We start from the raw sequence: 21953 nt of genomic DNA, 5'->3' as shown, positions 1-21953 counted from the left end.
CTCCCCTTACCACAATTTCCCACAGCCACAGATTCCAGACACACAAAAAAAAAAAGAAAGAAAAGTATGACAATGTTTAAGGAGGAGCAAATTGGTAGCACTTGGGCGCGTATTTGTGATACCTGTCGCGCAGCGCCATGCACAATTTATTGCCGTGCTGATTTGGCATACCTTTGCACTGGCTGCGATGCTCGTATCCATGCTGCCAACGAGCTAGCCTCGCAGCATGAGCGTGTCTGGATATGTGAAGCATGTGAGCGCGCTCCTGCTGCCTTTGTCTGCAAGGCAGATGCTGCGTCGCTTTGTACTAGCTGTGATGCAGATATTCACTCTGCTAATCCATTAGCAAGCCGTCACCACCGTGTTCCTGTTGCGCCAATTCCTTGTGGTGTTTACTGTCCCCAGGCTGCTAAAGGGTCTATTCTCGGACTTGGAGGCGATCTCAATGTTGATTTCTTGACTCCAGAAACAGATGAGGTTGCAGATGATGATGAGGAAAGTGAAGCTGCTTCTTGGTTGATCAATCCTGTCAAGCACAACTCTAACCAGCTTACCAATGGCCTGTTTTTTGGCGGGGAGGCGGTCGATGAGTACTTGGACTTTGTCGATTTTACTTCATGTCAGGAGAATCAGTTCCGTACTCAGCAGCAATATGATGTTCCTCAAAAGAGGTCTGTAGACCAGTACAATGATCAGCAGAAATATTATGTTCCGCAAAAGAGTTATGCAGGCGATAGCGTTGTGCCAGTTCAGAATGGACAGGTGAAAATTCATGAGTTCCAGGCGCAGCAAGAGCATCCCCTGCAAAAGCAGAACCAGACTTTCCAGGTGGATATGGAGTATGAAACATCAAACACAGGCTACTGCTACCCCTCTTCACTTAGCCACAGTGTAAGCTTCTCTCCACCTTAGCAATATGACATTCTTTTGCGTATATTCCATATAGTTTGCCTCTTATTTCGAATTTTAAGGCAATTACCCTAGCTTGAATATGATTTCATGTTTTGTCCAACATAATAGCTAGATAAGGCACTTAGAAGCTCAAACAACTTGAAATCCAGCTATTAATCATAGATAGATATCAGTCAAATGTTTAGTTCCGCTAATCACTTTCTAAAGCACTGAGTTTTTCCCCTGCACAGAAACAAAATAGAATGAAGGCCTATACATAAACAAGAAAAAAAATCCAGAAAACGTATCTTATTGATGTTCAAGGTTTAACATCTTTCAGAGTTCAGATACAATCTATACAGTAAACACACTACTAAATGTCAGAGACTTAATATGCACAGTAATCTCAGACTTCTTAAAACAATATACTGCATGTTATACAGTAAATGAACAAGTAGATCTTTACAAGGTTGTGTGGATGAGCAGATCTTACATAAGTTGAAAATTATCTGGGCATTAACAGATTTCTCGAGTTAATCCAGTTAGTGAGAAACATAACCGGAAGTTACAGCTCTCAAGGTACAATTTAACAGCGTAGCCCTCCTGATTTTTCCAACGACAAAAGAATACGAAAATTTGTCTACTCAACTTCAATCTATACATATCCATCTATTATCTATCTAGATGATCTGTCTAAACAGTGACTAAACATTTTTTTGATTTCAGGTTTCTGTATCCTCTATGGATGTTGGAGTTGTTCCAGAATCTACAATAATCGATGTCTCAATCCCACATTCAAGACCCTCTAAAGGCACAGTTGACATGTTTTCAACCCCAACAATTCAGACGCCAACTCAACTATCTCCAATGGATAGAGAGGCTAGAGTACTCAGATACAAAGAAAAGAAAAAGAATCGGAAATTTGTCAAGACAATCAGGTATGCATCTAGAAAAGCTTATGCAGAAACCAGGCCGAGGATAAAAGGCCGGTTTGCAAAGAGAACAAATGCTGAAGTTGAAGTGGATCAAATGTTTAACTCAACTTTGATGGCGGGAACTGGATATGGCATTGTCCCATCATTCTAAATCCTAATGCAGCCTCAAATAGTAAATCTCCAAGCAATAGACTTGTTCTAGTAATTAGTATCTAGTTCACCAGTCTAACTAGTTTTTCTCTTAACTAGTAATTTATGATTTTGTAATCTTGTTTTCAATGTATTGTGTAATTTTTAATGTTCATATTTATATATTATGATGTTTTTATGAAATCACATAGAAGAGAGATAATGGTACAAGCACCTAATTAAGTATCAGTAAAAGCGAATGATTTTGTTATAATTCATCTTTATCATAGAACATATAAAAATGGGGCATGCTGCTTCCACCTTCACATGAGGCGGATCCCCTTGAAGCAGGGTTCAGGATCTAGCAAGCCAGCTTGAATCATATCTTTGATAGATGGTTTCTATTTGAGCCGCTATGTTTGAAATTACCTGGCAACCTTCAGACAGAATCTTGTTCATTTCGGAACATAAAACATTCCTCTCAAGGCATTGCAGAAACAGGCAACCTTTAGCAATAATCTCAATCTGATGAGGATGTCCCCATCTCACAACATTTCCAATCACTCCAAGTGCAGAACCGACAACTGAACTTAACTCATGAAACTTCAACTCAACAAGCCTCTCACAGATTCGAACTAGAACTGCTACACACGTTTCATAAGAATTAGAAAAATACGAAAGTGCATTGCATGCTAGCACCATATTTTCGTGGCAAGATGTGAAGTTCTTTATAGGGACTTCTCCTGCAACATGAAGCAATACATGTTCCTTTTCATCATAAAAAAAATCGCGTCTTGCTACAATTAAATCCCAAAAACATGGCCCAAGTGTGCTAGTATAATCTCATAATTTTCACATGCCACCACCAGACAGATCTCGTATCAGAGAAACATCAATGAAATGCAGGCCTCTATGAGCTAAATACATCAACTACATCACAGCTTTTAACACAAATAGGTTATTTATCTTAAAATTTTGTATATTATTTAGGTATAATTGGCGGTAAACTCAAGTATTTTTTTTATTTTTATTTTTAAAATATATATTATATACCCTCGATTATCGAAGAACAAAGGAGTAATATATAAACTTCTTTAAACTAATAACTTAATTAAATTGATAATTTTTTCATATTTCAACAATATCACCTTAAAGCCATGTATGAACTCAGCGGGGTTACAAAACTGAATTTATACTGATAATAAGCCAGCCAATTGTATTTCTACAAATGTGACCCATTAATTATTTTTCTTTTCAGTTTAACTATTCTACAAAATGCCAATATTCGTTGTACACAACAATTAACAAGATTTGTACCATGCAAATCCACCAAATTCCACAAGGAATCCAAAGATTAGAATATATTCTGTAATTGTTTAAATAAAACATTTGATTAGTTTAGCCATAAGTATACCCACAAAACTTATACTTTATGTTAAAGATGCACTTAACTAAAGATATGAAATATAATAACTGAGATTAATCGAAAGCTGTGGATTATTGCAGGCACAAGGGGCCAGAGTTGGTGATGAGAAATCTAACTAAATGCCTCTGTTTTCTAGTTTAAATGACCCCCCTCCATCCACTCACACCTGCTTTGCACATTATTATTATATTTTTATATATGCTAATTTATCCTCATCCCTTTCTAAGTACAGATTCACTCTTATCAATTTATTTTTTATATATAATACAAAATTCTTATTCTATAACCAGTATAATAATACTATTAAAGTAAAACCCCTCTAAATCAATGCTCTCATAATCTCTTTGCATTGGAAAAAATCTCGCAAGGTTCTGTTCTTGACAAACTATTGTTGCAACTTATATTTATGCTAGTATAATTTTTCACGGATAAGTTTAATACTAACTATGTTGTCTATTCAGGTTTAATTCAATTATAACAAAGACACATCATATTCCTAAAATATAAATCTCTTCATAATCTTTATAAAATGATAAATATTTCCAGTTTTAAGTATATTATTTCACAGGGACTGTACTATAATCTATAGATTCTATAGATTTAATGTACATAGAAATTCATTACATGAAAACTCTAACATTCAAGAATATTTAATGCAAAAATACTCATGCAAAATGAATCCTCATGTAATACTCTTATACTTTATCCCCCTTATAAATACAAAGATCATCGAACCACTGCACTGAACAGACCAAGAGAAAGACACTGCAAAACCAATATACACAATCATCATGAGGCCAATCCCTGTAATACACACTACCTACGCAGGAACCACTGCTGTAGCAGCAGGAGTCCACAAATGGAATTCTCCGTTACCTTACCTCTTTGGAGGCTTAGCTCTTATGTTGACACTTATTGCGCTGGCTCTCATCATTCTAGCTTGTTCTTTTAAGAAATCAATGACGAATAGTCTATCCGAAAATGATGGTGAAGATGAAAATTTGGCAAAGTCAGCTGGCTATGTTATGGAGATGGAAATGGAGCCCAGGATTGTTGTTATTATGGCTGGTGATGAAATTCCAACCTTCTTACTCCAAAAGTCATAGCTTAGTTCTCAGTTTTTAGAAATACTCTGTGTTTTTTGTTTGCTTCGAGTAGTAGTACTTGGTTGTAATATACTTTTGGTAGACTTTGTGCTGTTCGGGATATTTATATTGCAGAGTTGAAGGGTTGAAGTGTTAACATATCTCCCAGGTTTACATACTCCAGTGAATAGAACTGCTTCTCGAGATTTTTGTTGTCGCTTTTTATAAAGATCTCTATTCCTACTTTCCCAGTAGTAGTAGTAGTAGTAGTAACTCCCCCTATATCTATTCCTGGATCACATTCTTCACCAGAAGAGCAAATATTCTTCTGGTCTTATTCCCGACGTTTCGTGTATCAACTTCTAACATGTCAGGACCAAGAAACCGATTAAAGGTAGAAGGTGTTCTACTGAGATTCTCGCCAAATGAATTTATATTTAATGGCAAAAGTCAATTAAAATAAATATAACATGAAACCATTTTTGTTGTTTATACTGCCGAAGATTAGGCCAAATAATTAATAATTAGATAATAAATTCGTCTTGACACACTGTGTTTCTGCAGTTTGATTTAATTACTCACAAGTTTCTGCATTTTGCTATTTTTTTTTCTAATACCACCTTCTTCATTATATGATACTATTTTGAGATTAAAGAAATACAAGTATGGAGTATATGCATACATATATGTACAAGTACTTAAGCTCAAGACAGAAGCAGTTAGAGAAAAAGGTCATAGCTAGACGACAATTAAGCTGATTAATTCTAGTTCTTCCACTAGCTAAACTTCAAGGAAAATGATATATGCCACAACTAAACTATGAAGAGTGGGAGTAGTTTGATGACTGACGAGTTCTTACATAACCGTTTTATACGTCACAAGCTCACACCTACAATAAGTCTACACGTGTATGTTTGCGTAAAAATTTATTGTGCAGACGTTTACAAGGCCTAGATCAAAAGTTTACAGTGTGTATATATACATGGCATGTCATTCGAAAATTTGGAACCTCAAGTATTTGGGGCCCTAGCCGCGGATTCTGTTCGCCTATAACCACGACAACCCCGTGCATAATCAGTGACAAAATAAATACAAAAATGAAAAGCGAAAGGTATATGAAGAATCTGAATTCTAGGCACAAATGGAAAGTCAAGAGTCATTTCCCTCAGAATTATATGATGGATCTAAGCCGAGCAGAGCCCGTGATAATGACCAAAAAGAAATGTGCATTTTAGTTGGGGTTGGGGTAGCTTTAAATATGTAAAGATAAAATAGGATATAGGAGCTAGTGAATGCATTCACAACAACTAGCGCCAAAAAAGAAAAAAAGAATATGCAGCAGCGCAGTTTAACTTTCATTTACCATTTCTATGTCAATCTACACTCTTTTGAACTTGACTGCGAAAAGAAAAATAATTAATTACACCCATGATACCAACTTGTCATAATAAAATGTATCAGTGTTGCCTGAGATTGAGATTAGAACTCATTGTATAAATAATATTTCTGCAGAAATTGAGGAGAACCAATTGGCCGGTCCTTGTTCTTTACAGGCTAAATCATTGTTACATTATGTCTCATACAAATGAATCATGTCAGTGTGTACAAAACGCAACCATGTTGGTTTCATTCAACTAACTGAACAACAAAAACGTGGCATACTATAAAAAGTATGACAAACAGAGCTTTGCTCTACAATATCACTATAACGAGATACAAAGTGCTGAAAACTATTGAGTAGCTCAAGTGGACAATAGTACCTCTTACTCGATGTCTTCTCAACTTGGATGTAGATGACGCCTTAAAAGCTAATCATCTAGAGGCCAAAATTGCACATTTGCACGTACTCAAAGTCCCCATCAACATATTTTGACCAGAGATTCTTAAATTGGTTCATGGCGATGTCAAGCCAAGGCTTCATGTTTCCATTAAAATGGATCACAGCAGCACCATTGATCTCATCCATGCTAATACTCGGGTTGTAGCCAAGCCCAAGAACATGCCATGATTTGTCCAATGACTTAGTTGTTGAATAAAATGTTATCAGACCAGGTGGAAGGGTCCCTGATTTCCATAAAGTTCTGTCCTGATTCTGATCACAAAGTTGAAAAAATAAATATAAGTCAGACAACTCTTAAACTTCCCGTTGTGCTCCCTGGATGAGACCAACCAATTATATCACCGAGTGCATGAAAAGAAAAGAGTAAAAATTTTGCAAAAAAGCAAAGATTATCTTACCAGATTCTGCCAATAATGATACTCCTCTGTCAATTTCTCGCGCCTCCAAGCATCAAGATCAAACATATTCATGCCAAACGCCCATGCACAGGCCTTGGAATTGAATTTATCCCTTATGAGCGGGTGAGAGAAATTTAGATATTGAGCGTAACGGTGAAATGATCCAAAGCAGGTCTCAACAGCACCATTCACCTTTCCATCCATGTCAATTTTCCACAATGGAGTCAAATCTTTCTGAACCACAACATCATCATCCAGAAACAGTATACGGTGTAGCTTTGGATACATCTCGGGCAAGTAAAATCGAAGGTGATTCAACATTGACAAGTACTTTGGATTTTTAAATTTCAAATTGCTTACATCTTTAGTCGCATTTTCAGCTCTGTTCTCAAAATAGAACTTCTGAAGCTTTGTGGACTCCAATTGCTTAAGGACTGGGACATAGGAAGAATTCAAAAATGTATACTCTTCCACTGCTTTAACCTCCACATGTGCACCTTCCACCGGCTTCTTATGAAACCATACCTTCATTGCCGCAACATTCATTTTATCGGTAACAACATGGAAAACATGTTTGTTTTTCTCAGCTGCATTCATTACAGTCGAATTCACCACAACAGACACAGCAATCACATTATCTGAAAAAATTGCATAATGGTACAAACTCGCATCTTCAAACTCTGGCTTAGGCACAGCATCTTTATATTTCTCAGGATTTTCAATCATTTCCCCCATGAGTCGCATTGCAAGACAATGCAAACTCTTTGGAGTCGATTTCGCTGCAATCAAACTAGCAAATGCACCACTTTTCTTGGCCTTAATAAGCAACTCATTCACTGCGAATATTGTGTCCTTTAATTTCTGAATCTTTAACTGATTATCATAGGACTCCTTCGCCTCCCCAACCATTAACCTTGCGATTTTGACTTTATCCTTTACTTCCTTCTCAAACTGCCTCAACAGGTCCTCATCTACTGGCGCATCAGACTCGATTAAAGCCGTGCGATATTTTGGCTTCAGAGGCACATCTGATATATTTTGAGCTAAGTCATCAAATAATTTTAATTGCCGGGAGATGTCAAGTTTCAGCTTCCTCGCATAAGCTGCATATGCATTGACAAGTGCCATGTGATCATTTGCCTGCCTATGAATTAAATCTAACCTAGTCTTCAGCGGATCAGACTTCAATGCTAGAAAGGTCCTATGCATGTAGGCATTTCCAGTATTCTGTATAACCTGTTTTAAAGTTAATTAAGCCATCCAACGAATACAACTGATAGTGAATATAAAGTGCATTCATTCTTGTTGCACCAAACCACATAAATGGAACTAAATCAACAAATATTCTCATGCTCTCAAAGCAGAAGCATTGTCAGAAATGGAAAAGAAAACAAATAACAATAAACAGAGAAAAATAAATTCTCCTTTTGTTTATTTTAGTAACATTTCAATCTACATATTCAGAATACAAAATTCTACTAAAGTCATTGAAAATTTCTTAGGATCTAGAATTACGTACCAAAAACAATCCTCAGCAGAAATTTTGTAATATACTCCAAACATCAGATTTTAAAACATACACACACACCAAGAAGCAGCAATAACATGAAGTACATTTAAATCCAACTATGAAACCTCTTGAATGTACCATTATATTCATGCCTTGAATTGTATAGTTTTCGGGATAAATAATTGTTGATTACTATAGATAGAAACAGTTATACATTTCGTATTCAGAGACCTTGATACTGCCAGGAATGAATGGCTATAGCAAGCTAATTATTACGGTAACCCAATTCGGGGTACCTAGCATTTTCCAATATATATTGTGTATCAAGCAATTTGACAAGTAGTAGAATTCGGATTTTAATATATAACAATCACATATTAATACGCTAACAAAGATCTATTTGACATATAGTAAGATCCATCGAACTATCAGTTTTTAAATGGGACTTTAGTTTACTAAAATTCCAAAAAAAAATTATCATAATTAAAAGCTAAGAGAAACCTAATTAATAAATATAAAACAGGTAATAAGTAGCATTTAAGTAGAATTGAAGAGCAAATCCAAAGTACGGCTAAAACTAGCATGAGAGATTGGGGGAGAGGGAGAGAGGGGGGGGGGAAGAGAGAGAAGGAGAGAGATAGAGAGAGAGAAGGGGAGAGAGAGAGAGAGGGATGACTTACGGAGGAATGGGAGGAGGAGAGAGGAGGAGGATGAGAGGAGAAGAGAACAGAGAGAGTAGCGAGAAAGAGAAGAGTGAACATAGCAGAAACGAAGATCCGATAAGAAAAGAAGTTCCTAATTCCGACGGAAAGTGCGGATCCACCGCCACGACCGCCACGGACTGCAACCGCCATTCCGGTGACGGATCTCTCGTAATCAGATCCCGTAGGTTACGTACAATACACAATTATCAGTCACGGATTTAAATACACAACGTTCGATGCTGCCTCTCTCTATTCCATGTGTGTTTTCGAAGTGCGTGTAAGAGAAAAATGAGTAGTAGTAATTGATAATTGAGAATTAATTTTTTTTTAAAGAAATGGATCTCAGAAGTGTGAGTGTGTGTGTACAGAACAAGACGACGTGAGAGTGGGAAGAAGATGAGTGCGATTGCTCCGTCCCCGCGTCGGTGTGATTTTTTTATTGTATTAGACTGCTCGCTCCATATATTGATTGACTTTCACCATATTATTGCCTACTCATATTTAATTTTTTCATTTTTCGGTAATTTTGAACGTCAAACTCATTCGCAAACAAATTAAGCGGATAGATGACTACAATTATCGGGATTTCAAAAAATCATATATTTGTGAATTTCTTTAATTTCGATTGTATTTATAAATATTATATGATTTTTCATTATCAAATTTTCTTCAATTTAACAAAAAAAAACCAAAAACATAATTGCAAACATTGTTTTGGTGTGGAAGCTTGTGAAACCCAAATCACAGTCACCGAGTTACAGATTGTTTAGGTGTGTTTTAAAATTTGATGCAGAATAAAAAGATGGTATTACAGTGTAGTGGTTGCGTTGTGTACTTACACTGGCACGATTTAGCAATTCGCCGGCGCTTACTTTTGTGATCGTAACTTTAATTTTTACAGAACTTCTAAACTGAATACACAAGAGTAGTAAATCTATTTATCATTGTAAATTTGTAATACACAGTGACTGCATCTGGCAATATGCATTCTATGCTCTTCGTCAATCACATGAACCCACATTTCCCAACCCCTCTCAGGAAACTGCTTTGATGCAATGAAATTCTGCTGACGTATCTTTCAAAGTGCAGCTAACAGAGTACACAGAATCAACAAGCATGCTTTTAATAATTAAAGTAAAGTCTTCCCCAATCTTGTCAAGAATTACAGCCCATCTGCTTAACTGACAAACTACAGCAATAAACTGGTGGATGCTATAAAAATTCCTAGGGAGAAATCAGATATATCATCATGTTGGACTAGTGATGGAAAGAAAACTACTCCATTTTCAGCACTGTGTTCATCTCCTTTTGTGTTCCAAACGAGAGTAGTGTCCAAATTGCTGCCATCTGCTAGAGCAATTCAGAGCCATTCTAACTAAAGGATTCTTGTGGTTCCCGAGGATCCAGCTACAGGAGAACATATAATTGGACATTGCATGCTCACTGCTGTTCCGAGCCAGTGAGGCTACACGAAAAGCTTGGAAATGTAGTGATTTATGTCCACAGTTTGGTATTTCAATTAAGAATGCCAAGACCGTGTATTACAATCCCAACTCCCAAGTATCTACCTCTGCATGTACCTTGTTACCTGTTCCGTTCAGGTCCTTTTCAATACTCTCTTTTAAGCTCCCCCAGTAGTATACTTTACATGACAGATCAGTTAGCTGCTAAGATAATATCTAAAGTTGTCCTAGATTTTCTTAATTTATAATACTTGGTAGGGATTAGCACTTGTTGGTCAGGATGGCCGAGTGTTCTAAGGCGCCAGACTCAAGTTCTGGTCCTAGAAAGAGGGCGTGGGTTCAAATCCCACTTCTGACATTTTTTTTATTAACATGATAAGCACTTTTTTTATCTGCACTGTGCTTATATTATCCTTGAGACTGTCAAACAGCCTCTCTACTCTCTCCCAGGAGGGGAGGAGGTACTATGCACACATCTTACATTCCACACCCTTCTCTAAGAGCTAAAAACATCGGGTATTGTTTGGTTTGGTTTGGTTTATTGTGACGGTAAGGTATTTCTGCTCTATAGTGCGAAATAGGGTCTAATGAGTGCACTGTGATTGTTAGTATGCATCTCAACCTCTAAATTCTAGCTCTGTGATCAGACTATATGTTGAAAGTAAGTTGGTGAACCTTGGCGGCTAGAGCAAGTCGGACTTCTAATCAAAGACCTCCGACTACGATCAAATTTTGCTCAAGTATCTAAAGACATGATAAAAAAACTGGTCATATAAAAGATGGTTTTGTTGCAGCTATCCAATCCCGTACAGCTCAAAGATCTTCCTTTCATATCTTTATGCAGGGTTACAAATATCTTGGGCTTGAATTAGACTCTCTAAACCATGTTATAAGTAATTGCAGGACATTGCTTAAATTCTTCTTCCAGTAAATGCGGAAGTAATTGCGGGACATTGGTTTTACGAGAGGCAGGGTAGACGTTTTTACGGAGAGGCAGCGCAGACGTAAAGTTTTTACGAAGGCAAAGTAAGACTTGTGATGAAGGGGTTTTATAGAATGGAAAGGTAAACTAATTGGTCCAGTTTTTTCTATTCAGATACAACAGGGGCTACCAGATAGATGATACCACTACGATGTGATATTCAGCAGTTCATGCAGTAACGTAGATTTCTGTTCAGACTTTTTATAATAAATTATTTCCTCAGTAATTGAACTATTTCCTAAATTAAATAACCCCTCTTATAAGAACTAGCACTGGTAAATAAAATAAAATTACAAATTCATAAATTCAGTTGCAAGCTCGAGCAGCAACAAGAAAGAACCGCATAAATCATCACAATAAATACATATATTCTTTTTATAAAAATATTATTTACATTTAGCAAATTGAGATTCAGATGATAGTTCACTGATCATACCTAACATTCAAATCATCTAACCAGCCTAGACCATCCCTTCTTTCCTTCCTCCGCTCATAGTCAGCATCATCCGTAGGCAACTCAAATCGACAAACAGGACAAGTATTGCGCATGTTCAACCACGGAACGATACATTCCCCATGGTAATGATGACTACAAGGCAGTCTAGTTGCTCTCTCCTCAACACCAATCTCATCCTTACAAACAGCACAAACCACATTGTTTTCCTTCACATAATCCTTAGTCAAAACAACCGAAACAAGATTTTCTACAACAGACTTTGCAGCCGGAGGACTACCCTTCAAAGCACTCTCAGTCTGCGCATATAAATACTCATCTTGAACCATCACATACAAAACACCATCATCATTCTCAACCTCAAATTCTCCACTAAAATTATTAGCAGCCAAAAGAATCTCCCATTCTAAATCCCTAAAATTCTCGTCCTCGATATCATCCTCAATATCAACCGAATCATCTTCTTCCCAAGAATTATCCGAATTAACCCGAACCCCGGAACTAAACCCTTCTCTATCACCATCCACTTCATCCCACCAAATCTCCTCATTCAATCCCCCTCCATCACCCCAATTATCAATCCTAACACAGTTCCGATTACCCGAAAACCACTCCCCACCATCAATTTCCCCAATTTCCTCCACCTCTTCGACATCCGACTCCGAATCAATATCGACAACCCTAAGCCCACTCATACCACCCTCCAACCCACCCAATTCAAACCCTAGCTCCTCTTCACCATCCTGATCAGACCCATAAGCCCTATGATTAAGATTCTCATTCACACCCATAAAATTCGAATCTTGATTATTATTCTCATCATTTCGCACACAATCCAATCGATTTTCGAACAAATTGGTCACATAATTCATGTCTGATACCGAATCAGCATCATCGGATTCGTGACCCGAAATGTAAACCAAGTCGGCCGGGTCGGGTAAAATTGTAGAAAGAGAAGTATTGTAATTGAAACGGTGGAGATTGTAATTGAGAGAGTGTGTGTATAGATCATCGAATTCATGTTCAATTTGTTGGTGGTAATGTTGTGTGAATTGAAGAGAAATAGGGTTGTTTGCCATGTTTGTGTAGGAAAAGATTAATCACTTGGAGATTTTGTTGTTTTTGTTCGGGAGTTTTGGAAGAAGTTTTTAAATAAATCTTTGGGTGATGACCACGGACTAAAAATACCTCCCTTTTTTTTACAAATAACACTTTTTAAAATTTTGATTAACAATATTTTATAATACCCATTTCAAACTTTATTTTTGCAAATAATATTTTTTTAAATTTTGATCGAAAATATATTTATAATACACATTTCAAGGTTGGTTATCAATAATATGTTGAAATATGGGTATCAAAATTTTTTAAAAAATAAAAATATTAAAAAATATAAAAAATTGAAAATAAGCATACACATTATCAACATGCGTATTATATTACCCATATCATTTACTTGTGATACGCATAATGTAAATACGTATATGTCCTCACCTTAATTTCTAGTTTTTTCTTTCTTTATTTATATTTCTTTACATAATACCTTTTTCTTCCTTCCTTCCTTCATTCTCTCAATATGCATGTAATAAAACACAAAGGTGTTTTATGCAATAAATATTAAGCGGTTAATGTTCTGCGGAATAGTTGATGAAATTTTATTTAATTAAATGTCATTTTGTTTTTGTTCAATTTTCTTCTTGTGGTTTAACATTTAGTTGAGAAAATTAAATCATTCTCATTATAGATTTGACTAAGAACTACTTGCGAATAGACATTATATATATCATATTATATATAATTTTCATGTCACTTATCAATACATTAATTTGTGTTGTTGAATATATTTTTTATTGTGATCACGAAAGGTTTCGTCACGTAAAGTTTGTGACAAATGTTACCAGAATCTCATGCATATATAGTAGACGGACCAAATTATTTTCATAAAATCTAGGGACGATAATTAGTATAAAGTTGCGCACTAAAAATTTGTATAATTGATTTTGGATTCATACGAACCCAAGTGGGAGATTGTTTTTATTATTTTTAATAATAATAATTTATATGGCCTACATATTTATATATCAATTACATGAACTATTTATTTTATTGGGTTAAATAAAATGATCAAATAAGGAACCCATTTAGATTTTAATATTTTGTGGACCGAATAAGTGAATATCCAATAGCATCCCAATAAAATTATAATGGGAGATTTAATTAGGCAAATATATAAAGGAGATGGGTTATAGTCCCCAATATATTAAGCACAAAAATAGTCGTTTCTTTACCCATCAGAAAAATATGCTTTGTGTTAGAATATAGATTCGGTTGGGCTTTTCTCTAATACCTTAAGGTTTAGATGGACTGGTTACTCAACATGGTATCAGAGTTTAGGTTGGTGGGAGGACTCGGGTTCGATCCTTGCCACCCCAAAATTCTCACAATTTATCGTGGCACGAAGGCAAATTTATGCCCCAAAAGATTGGCTCCCGTGATTTACTCTTGACCCATAAATGGACTCTCGAGTGAGGGTGTGTTAGAATACTAATATAAGATCTTGGAAAAGGGTCTTTATCTGGTTCTTCGACATGGTATCAGATCCAACACCTTAAGGTTTTAGATGAGCTGTATACTCTACATAGAATCAGAGTTTAGGCTGGAGGAAGGACTAAGATTCGATTCTCAGCCACCCTCAACATTCTCACAATTTATTGTGGACATTAAAGACAATTAAATTCCAAAGATGGGTGCCGATGTTTGTTAGATATATTTGTGATGTCACGTCTAATCTGATTTGTTTAGTTTCACAACTTATTATCTTAACTGAAAATCAGAGTTTACTGAAGACATGAAGTTATCAAAACTTAAGGCGTCAGAACTTATATCAGAACTTAAGTGCGGATACACTTCAGGGATGAAAAGCGGCTGATTTATAGGAGAGGATCTGGATTAAACAAGTAAATATATGCCTGAAGAATTGGACAGCTATAGGACTGCAGTAGATAATCTCTGATTGATATATTCTAGGAAACAGAATCATTATCATATCAATTGGTAGTTATCTTGTAACTGTGTATTATATAAACACAGCTTAGGGTTTACACTATACGTGTTATCATTCTCGAGAATATTATTCATTGTAACCCTAGCAGCTCTTAGTGATATCATACATCACTGAGAGAGTAGATTAAAACCTACTGTAACAGAATTTGATATATTGAATAAACTTATTTTCTATTACATACTTGTTTTCATAATCGAATTGATTGTAGATACTATATTCAACCCCCTTCTATAGTATCATTGAGGTCTAATAAGTGGTATCAGAGCCAATCTGTTAAGCTTACAAACAGCTAAGATCCAAATAAACAATCAATCATGTCTGAACAAACAAAAATACCAGACCCTCAAGAACCTGCAAAACCCATTCAAAACACCAATAGATATGAAACCATCAGGGTTCCTTTGCTCAGGGTGTCTGAGTACCCTGTATGGAGTGTGAAGATGGCCATATTTCTGGAAGTTACAGATCCAGAATATTTAGACAGAATTTATGATGGTCCACACAAGCCCACAAAGCTTTCTGTTGCAGTTGGGAATGAGCCATAGAGGATGATTCCCAAAGAAAAGAGAGAATACACCATTGAAGACATCTCTTCACTAGGCAAGGATACAAAAGTAAGACACTTGCTTCATAGTGCACTTGACAATGTCATGTCAAACAGGGTGATTGCATGCAAGACTGCAAAAGAAATCTGGGATGCATTGGAAGTGAGATGTCAAGGAACCAATGCCATTAAAAAGAACAGGAAGACAATACTCACACAGGAGTATGAGCACTTTGACTCAAAATCTGATGAGTCACTAACTGATACATATGACAGATTCACAAAGTTGTTGAATGATCTGTCACTAATGGATAAGGAATATGATACAGAAGATTCAGATCTGAAATTCCTACTAGCTCTTCCTGAAAAGTGGGATTTGAAAGCTACTACAATAAGAGACAACTATGAACTTGCTGATATGTCTCTTGATGAAATCTATGGGATGCTCAAGACTCATGAACTTGAGATGGAGTAAAGAAAGAAGAGGCATAGAGGGAATTCTAAGACAGTTGCTTTAAAGACTAAAGAAAAGCCAATTGTCTCTAGGAAGGCAAAAGGAAAGGCTCTCATCATATAGTCTAATTCAGAGTCATCAGATTCTAATTAAGATGATTCAGAACCTGAAAATTTATCTGGAGTGGATGTTGATGTAGAGATGATGCAACCGTGTGCTCTTATGGTGAAGGGTATCACAAAGATAGCCTATAAGAAATTCAAAAAGGGTAAGAAGTTTTCCAGGAAAGGTGGAAGTTCTGACAAGAAAGGGTTCAGAAAGTCTGAAGGAAAAGGAGGAAAGTCTGACAGAGGAGATAACTCAAATGTCAAATGCTACAATTATGGTGAAAGAGGACACATCTCTCCTGATTGCAAGAAAGGAAAAGGTAATTCAGATATAATCTTAGCTCAGAAATATCATCAGTATGAAAAACAAGAGTTGAATGAGGTACCTTCCATTCAGCAGTTTCAGAACTGCTATCAGCATTTACCATCAAGGCATAGTTCACCTCTTCTTCAGAATCTGAAGTGTCTGCCCAGTTTTTCTTCTTTGTGATAAGTGTCTGGCCTTTATCACTTTTTCCTTTCTTGCAGTCAGGAGAGATGTTGCCTCTTTCACCATAATTGTAGCATTTCATATTTGAGTTGTCTCCTCTGTCAGACTTTCCTCCTTTGCCTTCAGACTTTTTGAACCCTTTCTTTTCAGAACTTCCACCTTTCCTAGAAAACTTCTTGTCCTTTCTGAATTTCTTGTAGGCTATCTATGTAATACCCTTCACCATAAGAGCACACAGTTGTATCATCTCTGCATCAACATCCACTTCGGATAAATTTTCAGATTCTGAATCATCATCATCAGAATATGATGACTCTGAATCAGACTGCATGATGAGAGCCTTTCATTTGCCCCTCTTTGAGACAACCACTTTAGCAGATTCCTCCTCAGCTTTAAGAGCAACTGTCTTTGACTTTCTTCCATGCCTTTTGCTCCTTTGATCCATCTCAAGTTCATGAGTCTTGAGCATACCATAAATTTAATCAAGAGTAGTTTCAGCAAGGTCATAATTGTATCTTATGGTAGGAGACTTCAAATCCCAATTTTCAGGAAGAGCTAAAAGAAATTTTAGATTTGAATCTTCAAGATCATATTCCTTGTCCACCAGTGACAGATCATTCAAGAGTTTTGAAAACCTGTCATATAAATCAGTTAATGACTCATCGGCTTTTGAGTCAAAGTGCTCATACTCTTGTGTGAGTATAGTCTTCCTGTTCTTTTTGATGGCTTCAGTTCCCTGGCATCTTGTGTCCAAAGCATCCCATATTTCCTTTACAGTCTTGCATCCAATTACCCTGTTTGACATGACATTGTCAATTGCACTATGAAGTAAATGCCTTACCCTTGCATCTTTGGCAATAGATGAGATGTCTTCAGGTGTGTAATCACCTTTCTCCTTTGGTATCATCTTTGCTGGTTTATCAGCAACCGCAACAGAGAGCTTGGTAGGATTATATGGTCCATCATTAATTTTATCAAGGTATTCTGGATATGTGGCTTCCATAAACATAGCCATCTTTACCTTCCATATAGGATACTCAGATGCACTCAGTATGGGAACCCTAATACTCTCATATCGACTGTGGGTTTGATTATTTTGAGTATCTTGAGTTTTGGTGGGCTTAGGTGGAGTTTGTGTTTCGTCAGACATGATTGTAAACTGGATCTCACTGTTTGTATATCAACAAAGAGGCTCTGATACCAGTTGTTAGGTCACACAACACTATAGAAGGGGGTTGAATATAGTGTTTATACAATCAAATCGATTTAAAACACAAGTATATAACAGTAATCAAGTTTATTCAATATAATAAGCTCTGTTACAAAGTAGGTTAAACTACTCTCTCAGTGATGAACAATATCACTAAGAGCTGCTAGCTTACAATGAATACTCTTTCTCGTGAATGATAACACATATAGTATAAACCCTAAGCTGTGTTTATATAGTACACAGTTACAAGATATATTCTACTTGATATGAAATATGATTCTGTCTCCTAAAATATATCAATCAGATATTATCTTCTGTAATCCTATAGTTGTCCAACTCCTAAAGCATATCTTCCAGTATTTTAGTCCAGATCCTCTCCTGTAAATCAGCTGCATTCCTTATCTGAAGTACCTACACTTAAGTCCTGATATAAATCCTGATGGCCTTAATTTCTGATATAAGTTCTGACTTCATTAAGTTCTGATTTCCAGTAAGTCCTGATAAGTCCTAATATTAAGTTCTGAAACTAAACACAACAGATTAGACATGACATCTCAAATATATCTAACATGATAAATGTTATCTTAATGACTCTTTATTTTATTTATTAAAAAATTAATTAAAGCAATGATTAATTTAACAAAACATATACAATAGTAATGTAATATCCCATAATTTTTAGAATTCAATTAAAAATAGAATAATAGAAAAGAGTATTAAAATTATATAAGGACTAGGATTTAAAATTTAATTAAAATAATGGGCCTAAAATTTGGATCAGATTCTAATATGGATAACTTGTAGGTTAAGATATATGGTTTTGTATCGTTATAGATACATCTTATTTGTTTCCTCGTTTTTATTCATAAAATTCGTAGGGCTTTTCTCAGCATAAATCAACAATCTTGTAAAATTCGTAGAAAATTCATCGTAAGTCAGAATTTGTTTATTCTGGACTTTTCGGATATATATTTTTCGTTTTCTCTACAACTATCGCGTTTTGTGTTTTTCAAGAAAACATCTTTTAGAAGGGTCAAAAAGGCTAAACAAGGATCTGAACGGAATTGGAATTGTGGAGATGTTTGAGATTTAAGATGTTTCTTGTTTGATGGGTTGCTGAGTGTTGAACATGTGATCTATGAGAATTATTTGTTTGCGTGATTGAGGTAAGTAACTTTCCGTTGCTCTATATTATTTGTTTGCCTATATGTTCTCTAATTAACTTTCAGTTGCTTTGCATTATTTTTTTACTTATGTGTTATGTAAGTGACTATTCGTTCCTCCGTATATTTTGAAACATGAATTATCTGTTTGATTACGTAAGTGAATCTTTATTGCTCTGTATGTATCGTGTAACGTGTCTTATTATGTGTAATTAGATATTCTCTGATATTTGTTTAGATATTATAAGTGTGATACATATATGTGATTAATAAGATAACAAATTTTTGGAAATCCCCAGTCTTAGTCATGTATAAGAATAAGATTTCGATCACTGGATAGTGTGATACATAGAATTTAGAACTACTTTACGCATATTCCAGAACACATTGATACCTTGTCAAGATTCAGTTTTATTTGACGAGGGAAGTAAACTAGCCCCCCATCAAATAAGAATTAGAACCCGGTCACTTGGGAAGTGTGACATAAAGTATAAGATGCCGGTCACTGGAAAAGTGTGGCATAAAGTGTGATTTAGGACTATGGGACTAAGGATAAGAATTTGTTATTAAGATTTATTGATTGATTAAGAATTTTGATTATGTGGATTATAGAATGTGTCATGTGCTTCGCTTTGATTATGGTTATTGATTATATCGTGTGCATCTTTGTTCACCTTGTTATCGAATACGTGTGTGATTTTGTGTGATCTGTATTATGTGTCAAGCATGTTTAAATTATATTTTCAAAAAACTTAAAAATACTATTTTGAAACGTTGGACGGTAGTTGCTTTTTGGGCTTCACAGCTCATTCTTTTGATATTTCAAGTATCGCCTAAGATTTGAGTTGGATATCATTCAAGTTCGAGGACCTAATATTGGAGTAGATTGACTTTTAGACTTCCGTTAGCTGCGCTTTTGTAATAGTCAACTTTGTAATTGAATTTTGGATCACTAATTGTAGTGTATTTTAGTTTCAATTAAGAATTAATAGTCCGGAAGTGCGGGTTGTCACAAGTAATAAGTAAATATTACTCTAAATATGTACGAAATAAGTTTAAATTTTATATTGAAAATAAAATAAAATGATATAATAAGAAAAAGAAATAATTAGTGAACATATATAAAACATGTATTAGCGTAATATTAATGTGAAAATAGATATGGAAAAAACTAAAATTAAATTAGGAAAAGTAGCTAGTGGAAAATGATACGAGAAGCTAACACGTGGTAGTTGTTGATGTCAGTTGTCTCTGTTTTAATATTAGTCGGTTTTAATATAATATAGATAGGAATTACAGTTTATTGGGTTGACGGGTGTTTGTTTTAGTATTAACACAAATTATGTTAGTTTAGTTCTTTGGCGTTTTATTATTCATATTTTATTATATATATTATTTTAAAATTAAATGAAAAACATTTTTTCAAAAAAATAATATGAACTAAGATAAAAAAATTTAACCAGGATGGAAAAGAAGAAGGTGTAATTAAAGTAAAAGAAAAGTGGATAAAATTATATTAGAAATGAGGATAAGAAAGAATTAGTGGGGACTGGATTGTAATAAATGAAAAAGAGAAAGTAATTAAATTATTAAAATTAGTTAGTTGAAGATGATGTTAGCAATTAAAGGAGGAGGTGACACGTGGCATTTGCTGATGTCAGTGGTCTCTGTTTTAGTATTAGTATAGATAGATAGATATGTATGTGGCCTAGTACATATTAGTATAGATAGATAGATATGTATGTATCCGGCCACGGTCACCAACTCCGGTCACTTACCAACATAATCACCACCAAGTCATTATAAAGCATTATTAATCACCATAAATCAACATTAAAATCACTCTATTAAACACCCCAAACCACCACAGCAACATCCCTCATCACCACTACTCCACTATCACACCATCTTCATCACTACCACACATCAACACAGAAATCACTAATTTTTAAAATATAATCATTTTATATATGAGTTCGGTCAATTTAAGTTTTATCAATAAAAAATAAAATCGGAGTTCAGATCTGAAAGTGGGGCGAAATGAATGATTGGGGCAAGAGGCGGTGAAAGAAGTGGAGAGGTGCAGATTCCAACGACCATTATATCGGGAAGACGGAGAGAGAGGAAAGGAATGGGGAGAGAGATGAGGAGGAAATCCATCGGAATTGTTCACGGCGGCCGGAGTTGATAACGATGGCGATACAGGCTGGGATGGAGGTCGGTAAAGAGGGGGAGGGGATGAAAGAGAGAGGGATGAAATGAAAATTAAACATATAAATTTATGGTTAAGATTTAATCTAAGATATAAATAATGTATGATTGAGATTAGATCTCAGCTCTCACCAAAATTTGGGTTCTCATTTGAGCAATTGCCTATATATATTGTTAGATATATTTGATAATGTCATGGCTAATATGTTTTATGTTTAGCTTTCAGATCTTATTTGAACAGGATAAATCAGTACTTAACTGTTGATCAGTACTTATACTGGAAGTCAGGACTTAAGGATATCAGTACTTATGTTATCAGGAGATAATCATCAGAAGATAGATATCAGAACTTAAGTGCTGAAGGACAATCAGATAAGGACAGTAGCTGATTAAAGGAAAGAAGATCAAGATAAACATAAGAAGAGATATGCATGAAGAAGGAATTCCGTAAAGAATGGAATACTTGGAAGAAAAGATATCTGATTGATATATTTTAGGAAGTAGAATTATATTCCATATCAATTAGCAATTATCTTGTAACTGTGTAGTATATAAACACAGATATAGGGTTTACACTAAAAGTGTTATCATTATTAGAGAAGATTATTCATTGTAACCCTAGCAGCTCTCGTGATATTTGTTCATCACTGAGAGGTAACAGTTCCATACTGTAACAAAGTTTATTGTTTCAATAAAGTTTGTTTTCTGTTACTTAAGTTCTTAAAGTTCGATTTGAGTGTACTATACACTGTATTCACCCCCTCTACAGTGTGTGTGACCTAACAATTGGTATCAGAGCCTATCTGTTAACATACATACAGTTAAAGATCCAAACACAATCATGTCGGACATAGAAACTCCAACTAAGCCTACCAAAACTGAGGAATCACCAA

General features: G+C 35.3%; 4 protein-coding genes and 1 non-coding gene across 6 annotated transcripts; 3 read left to right on the top strand and 2 right to left on the bottom strand.

Moving 5' to 3' along the window:
- On the top strand, positions 1–2159 carry LOC141723846 (zinc finger protein CONSTANS-LIKE 2-like). The gene is made up of 2 exons (XM_074525769.1): positions 1–891; positions 1618–2159. The coding sequence occupies exons 1-2, from the start codon at positions 67–69 to the stop codon at positions 1975–1977; spliced, it is 1185 nt and encodes a 394-aa protein (XP_074381870.1). The 5' UTR covers positions 1–66; the 3' UTR covers positions 1978–2159.
- A 2013-nt stretch (positions 2160–4172) lies between these two features.
- On the top strand, positions 4173–4487 carry LOC141659980 (protein GLUTAMINE DUMPER 4-like). The gene has a single exon (XM_074466931.1). It carries the CDS (start codon positions 4173–4175, stop codon positions 4485–4487), a length of 315 nt encoding a protein of 104 aa, XP_074323032.1.
- Positions 4488–5939: 1452 nt separating this feature from the next.
- Positions 5940–9374, bottom strand: LOC141723845 (putative galacturonosyltransferase 9). Of its 2 annotated transcripts, none has more exons than XM_074525767.1 (3): positions 8895–9374; positions 6705–7940; positions 5940–6558 (listed from the first exon to the last, which is right to left on the bottom strand). In XM_074525767.1, the coding sequence occupies exons 1-3, from the start codon at positions 9066–9068 to the stop codon at positions 6283–6285; spliced, it is 1686 nt and encodes a 561-aa protein (XP_074381868.1). In that variant the 5' UTR covers positions 9069–9374; the 3' UTR covers positions 5940–6282. The 2 variants fall into 2 exon arrangements, with proteins under 2 accessions (XP_074381868.1, XP_074381869.1); XM_074525768.1 differs by having other exon boundaries at positions 6705–7931.
- A 1281-nt stretch (positions 9375–10655) lies between these two features.
- TRNAL-CAA (transfer RNA leucine (anticodon CAA)) lies at positions 10656–10739 on the top strand. Its single transcript has one exon. It is a non-coding gene; the product is annotated as a tRNA-Leu (tRNA).
- An 881-nt stretch (positions 10740–11620) lies between these two features.
- Positions 11621–12966, bottom strand: LOC141723844 (uncharacterized). Its single transcript, XM_074525766.1, has one exon. It carries the CDS (start codon positions 12894–12896, stop codon positions 11787–11789), a length of 1110 nt encoding a protein of 369 aa, XP_074381867.1. The 5' UTR covers positions 12897–12966; the 3' UTR covers positions 11621–11786.
- Between the last annotated feature and the right edge of the window lie 8987 nt (positions 12967–21953).

The sequence above is a fragment of the Apium graveolens genome, chromosome 5 (genome assembly GCF_009905375.1).
Source record: "Apium graveolens cultivar Ventura chromosome 5, ASM990537v1, whole genome shotgun sequence".
Lineage (NCBI taxonomy): Eukaryota > Viridiplantae > Streptophyta > Magnoliopsida > Apiales > Apiaceae > Apium > Apium graveolens.
This window is presented reverse-complemented; position numbering and strand designations above follow the sequence as displayed.

Coding starts and splice junctions, on each gene's coding strand:
- LOC141723845 (XM_074525767.1), bottom strand. CDS start 9,068: ATGGCGGTTGCAGTCCGTGGCGGTCGTGGCGGTGGATCCGCACTTTCC. Junction 7,941..8,894: donor TCTCCTCCTCCCATTCCTCC/GTAAGTCATCCC, acceptor ACTTTAAAACAG/GTTATACAGAATACTGGAAA. Junction 6,559..6,704: donor ATCATTATTGGCAGAATCTG/GTAAGATAATCT, acceptor CTTTGTGATCAG/AATCAGGACAGAACTTTATG.
- LOC141723844 (XM_074525766.1), bottom strand. CDS start 12,896: ATGGCAAACAACCCTATTTCTCTTCAATTCACACAACATTACCACCAA.
- LOC141659980 (XM_074466931.1), top strand. CDS start 4,173: ATGAGGCCAATCCCTGTAATACACACTACCTACGCAGGAACCACTGCT.
- LOC141723846 (XM_074525769.1), top strand. CDS start 67: ATGACAATGTTTAAGGAGGAGCAAATTGGTAGCACTTGGGCGCGTATT. Junction 892..1,617: donor CCTCTTCACTTAGCCACAGT/GTAAGCTTCTCT, acceptor TTTTGATTTCAG/GTTTCTGTATCCTCTATGGA.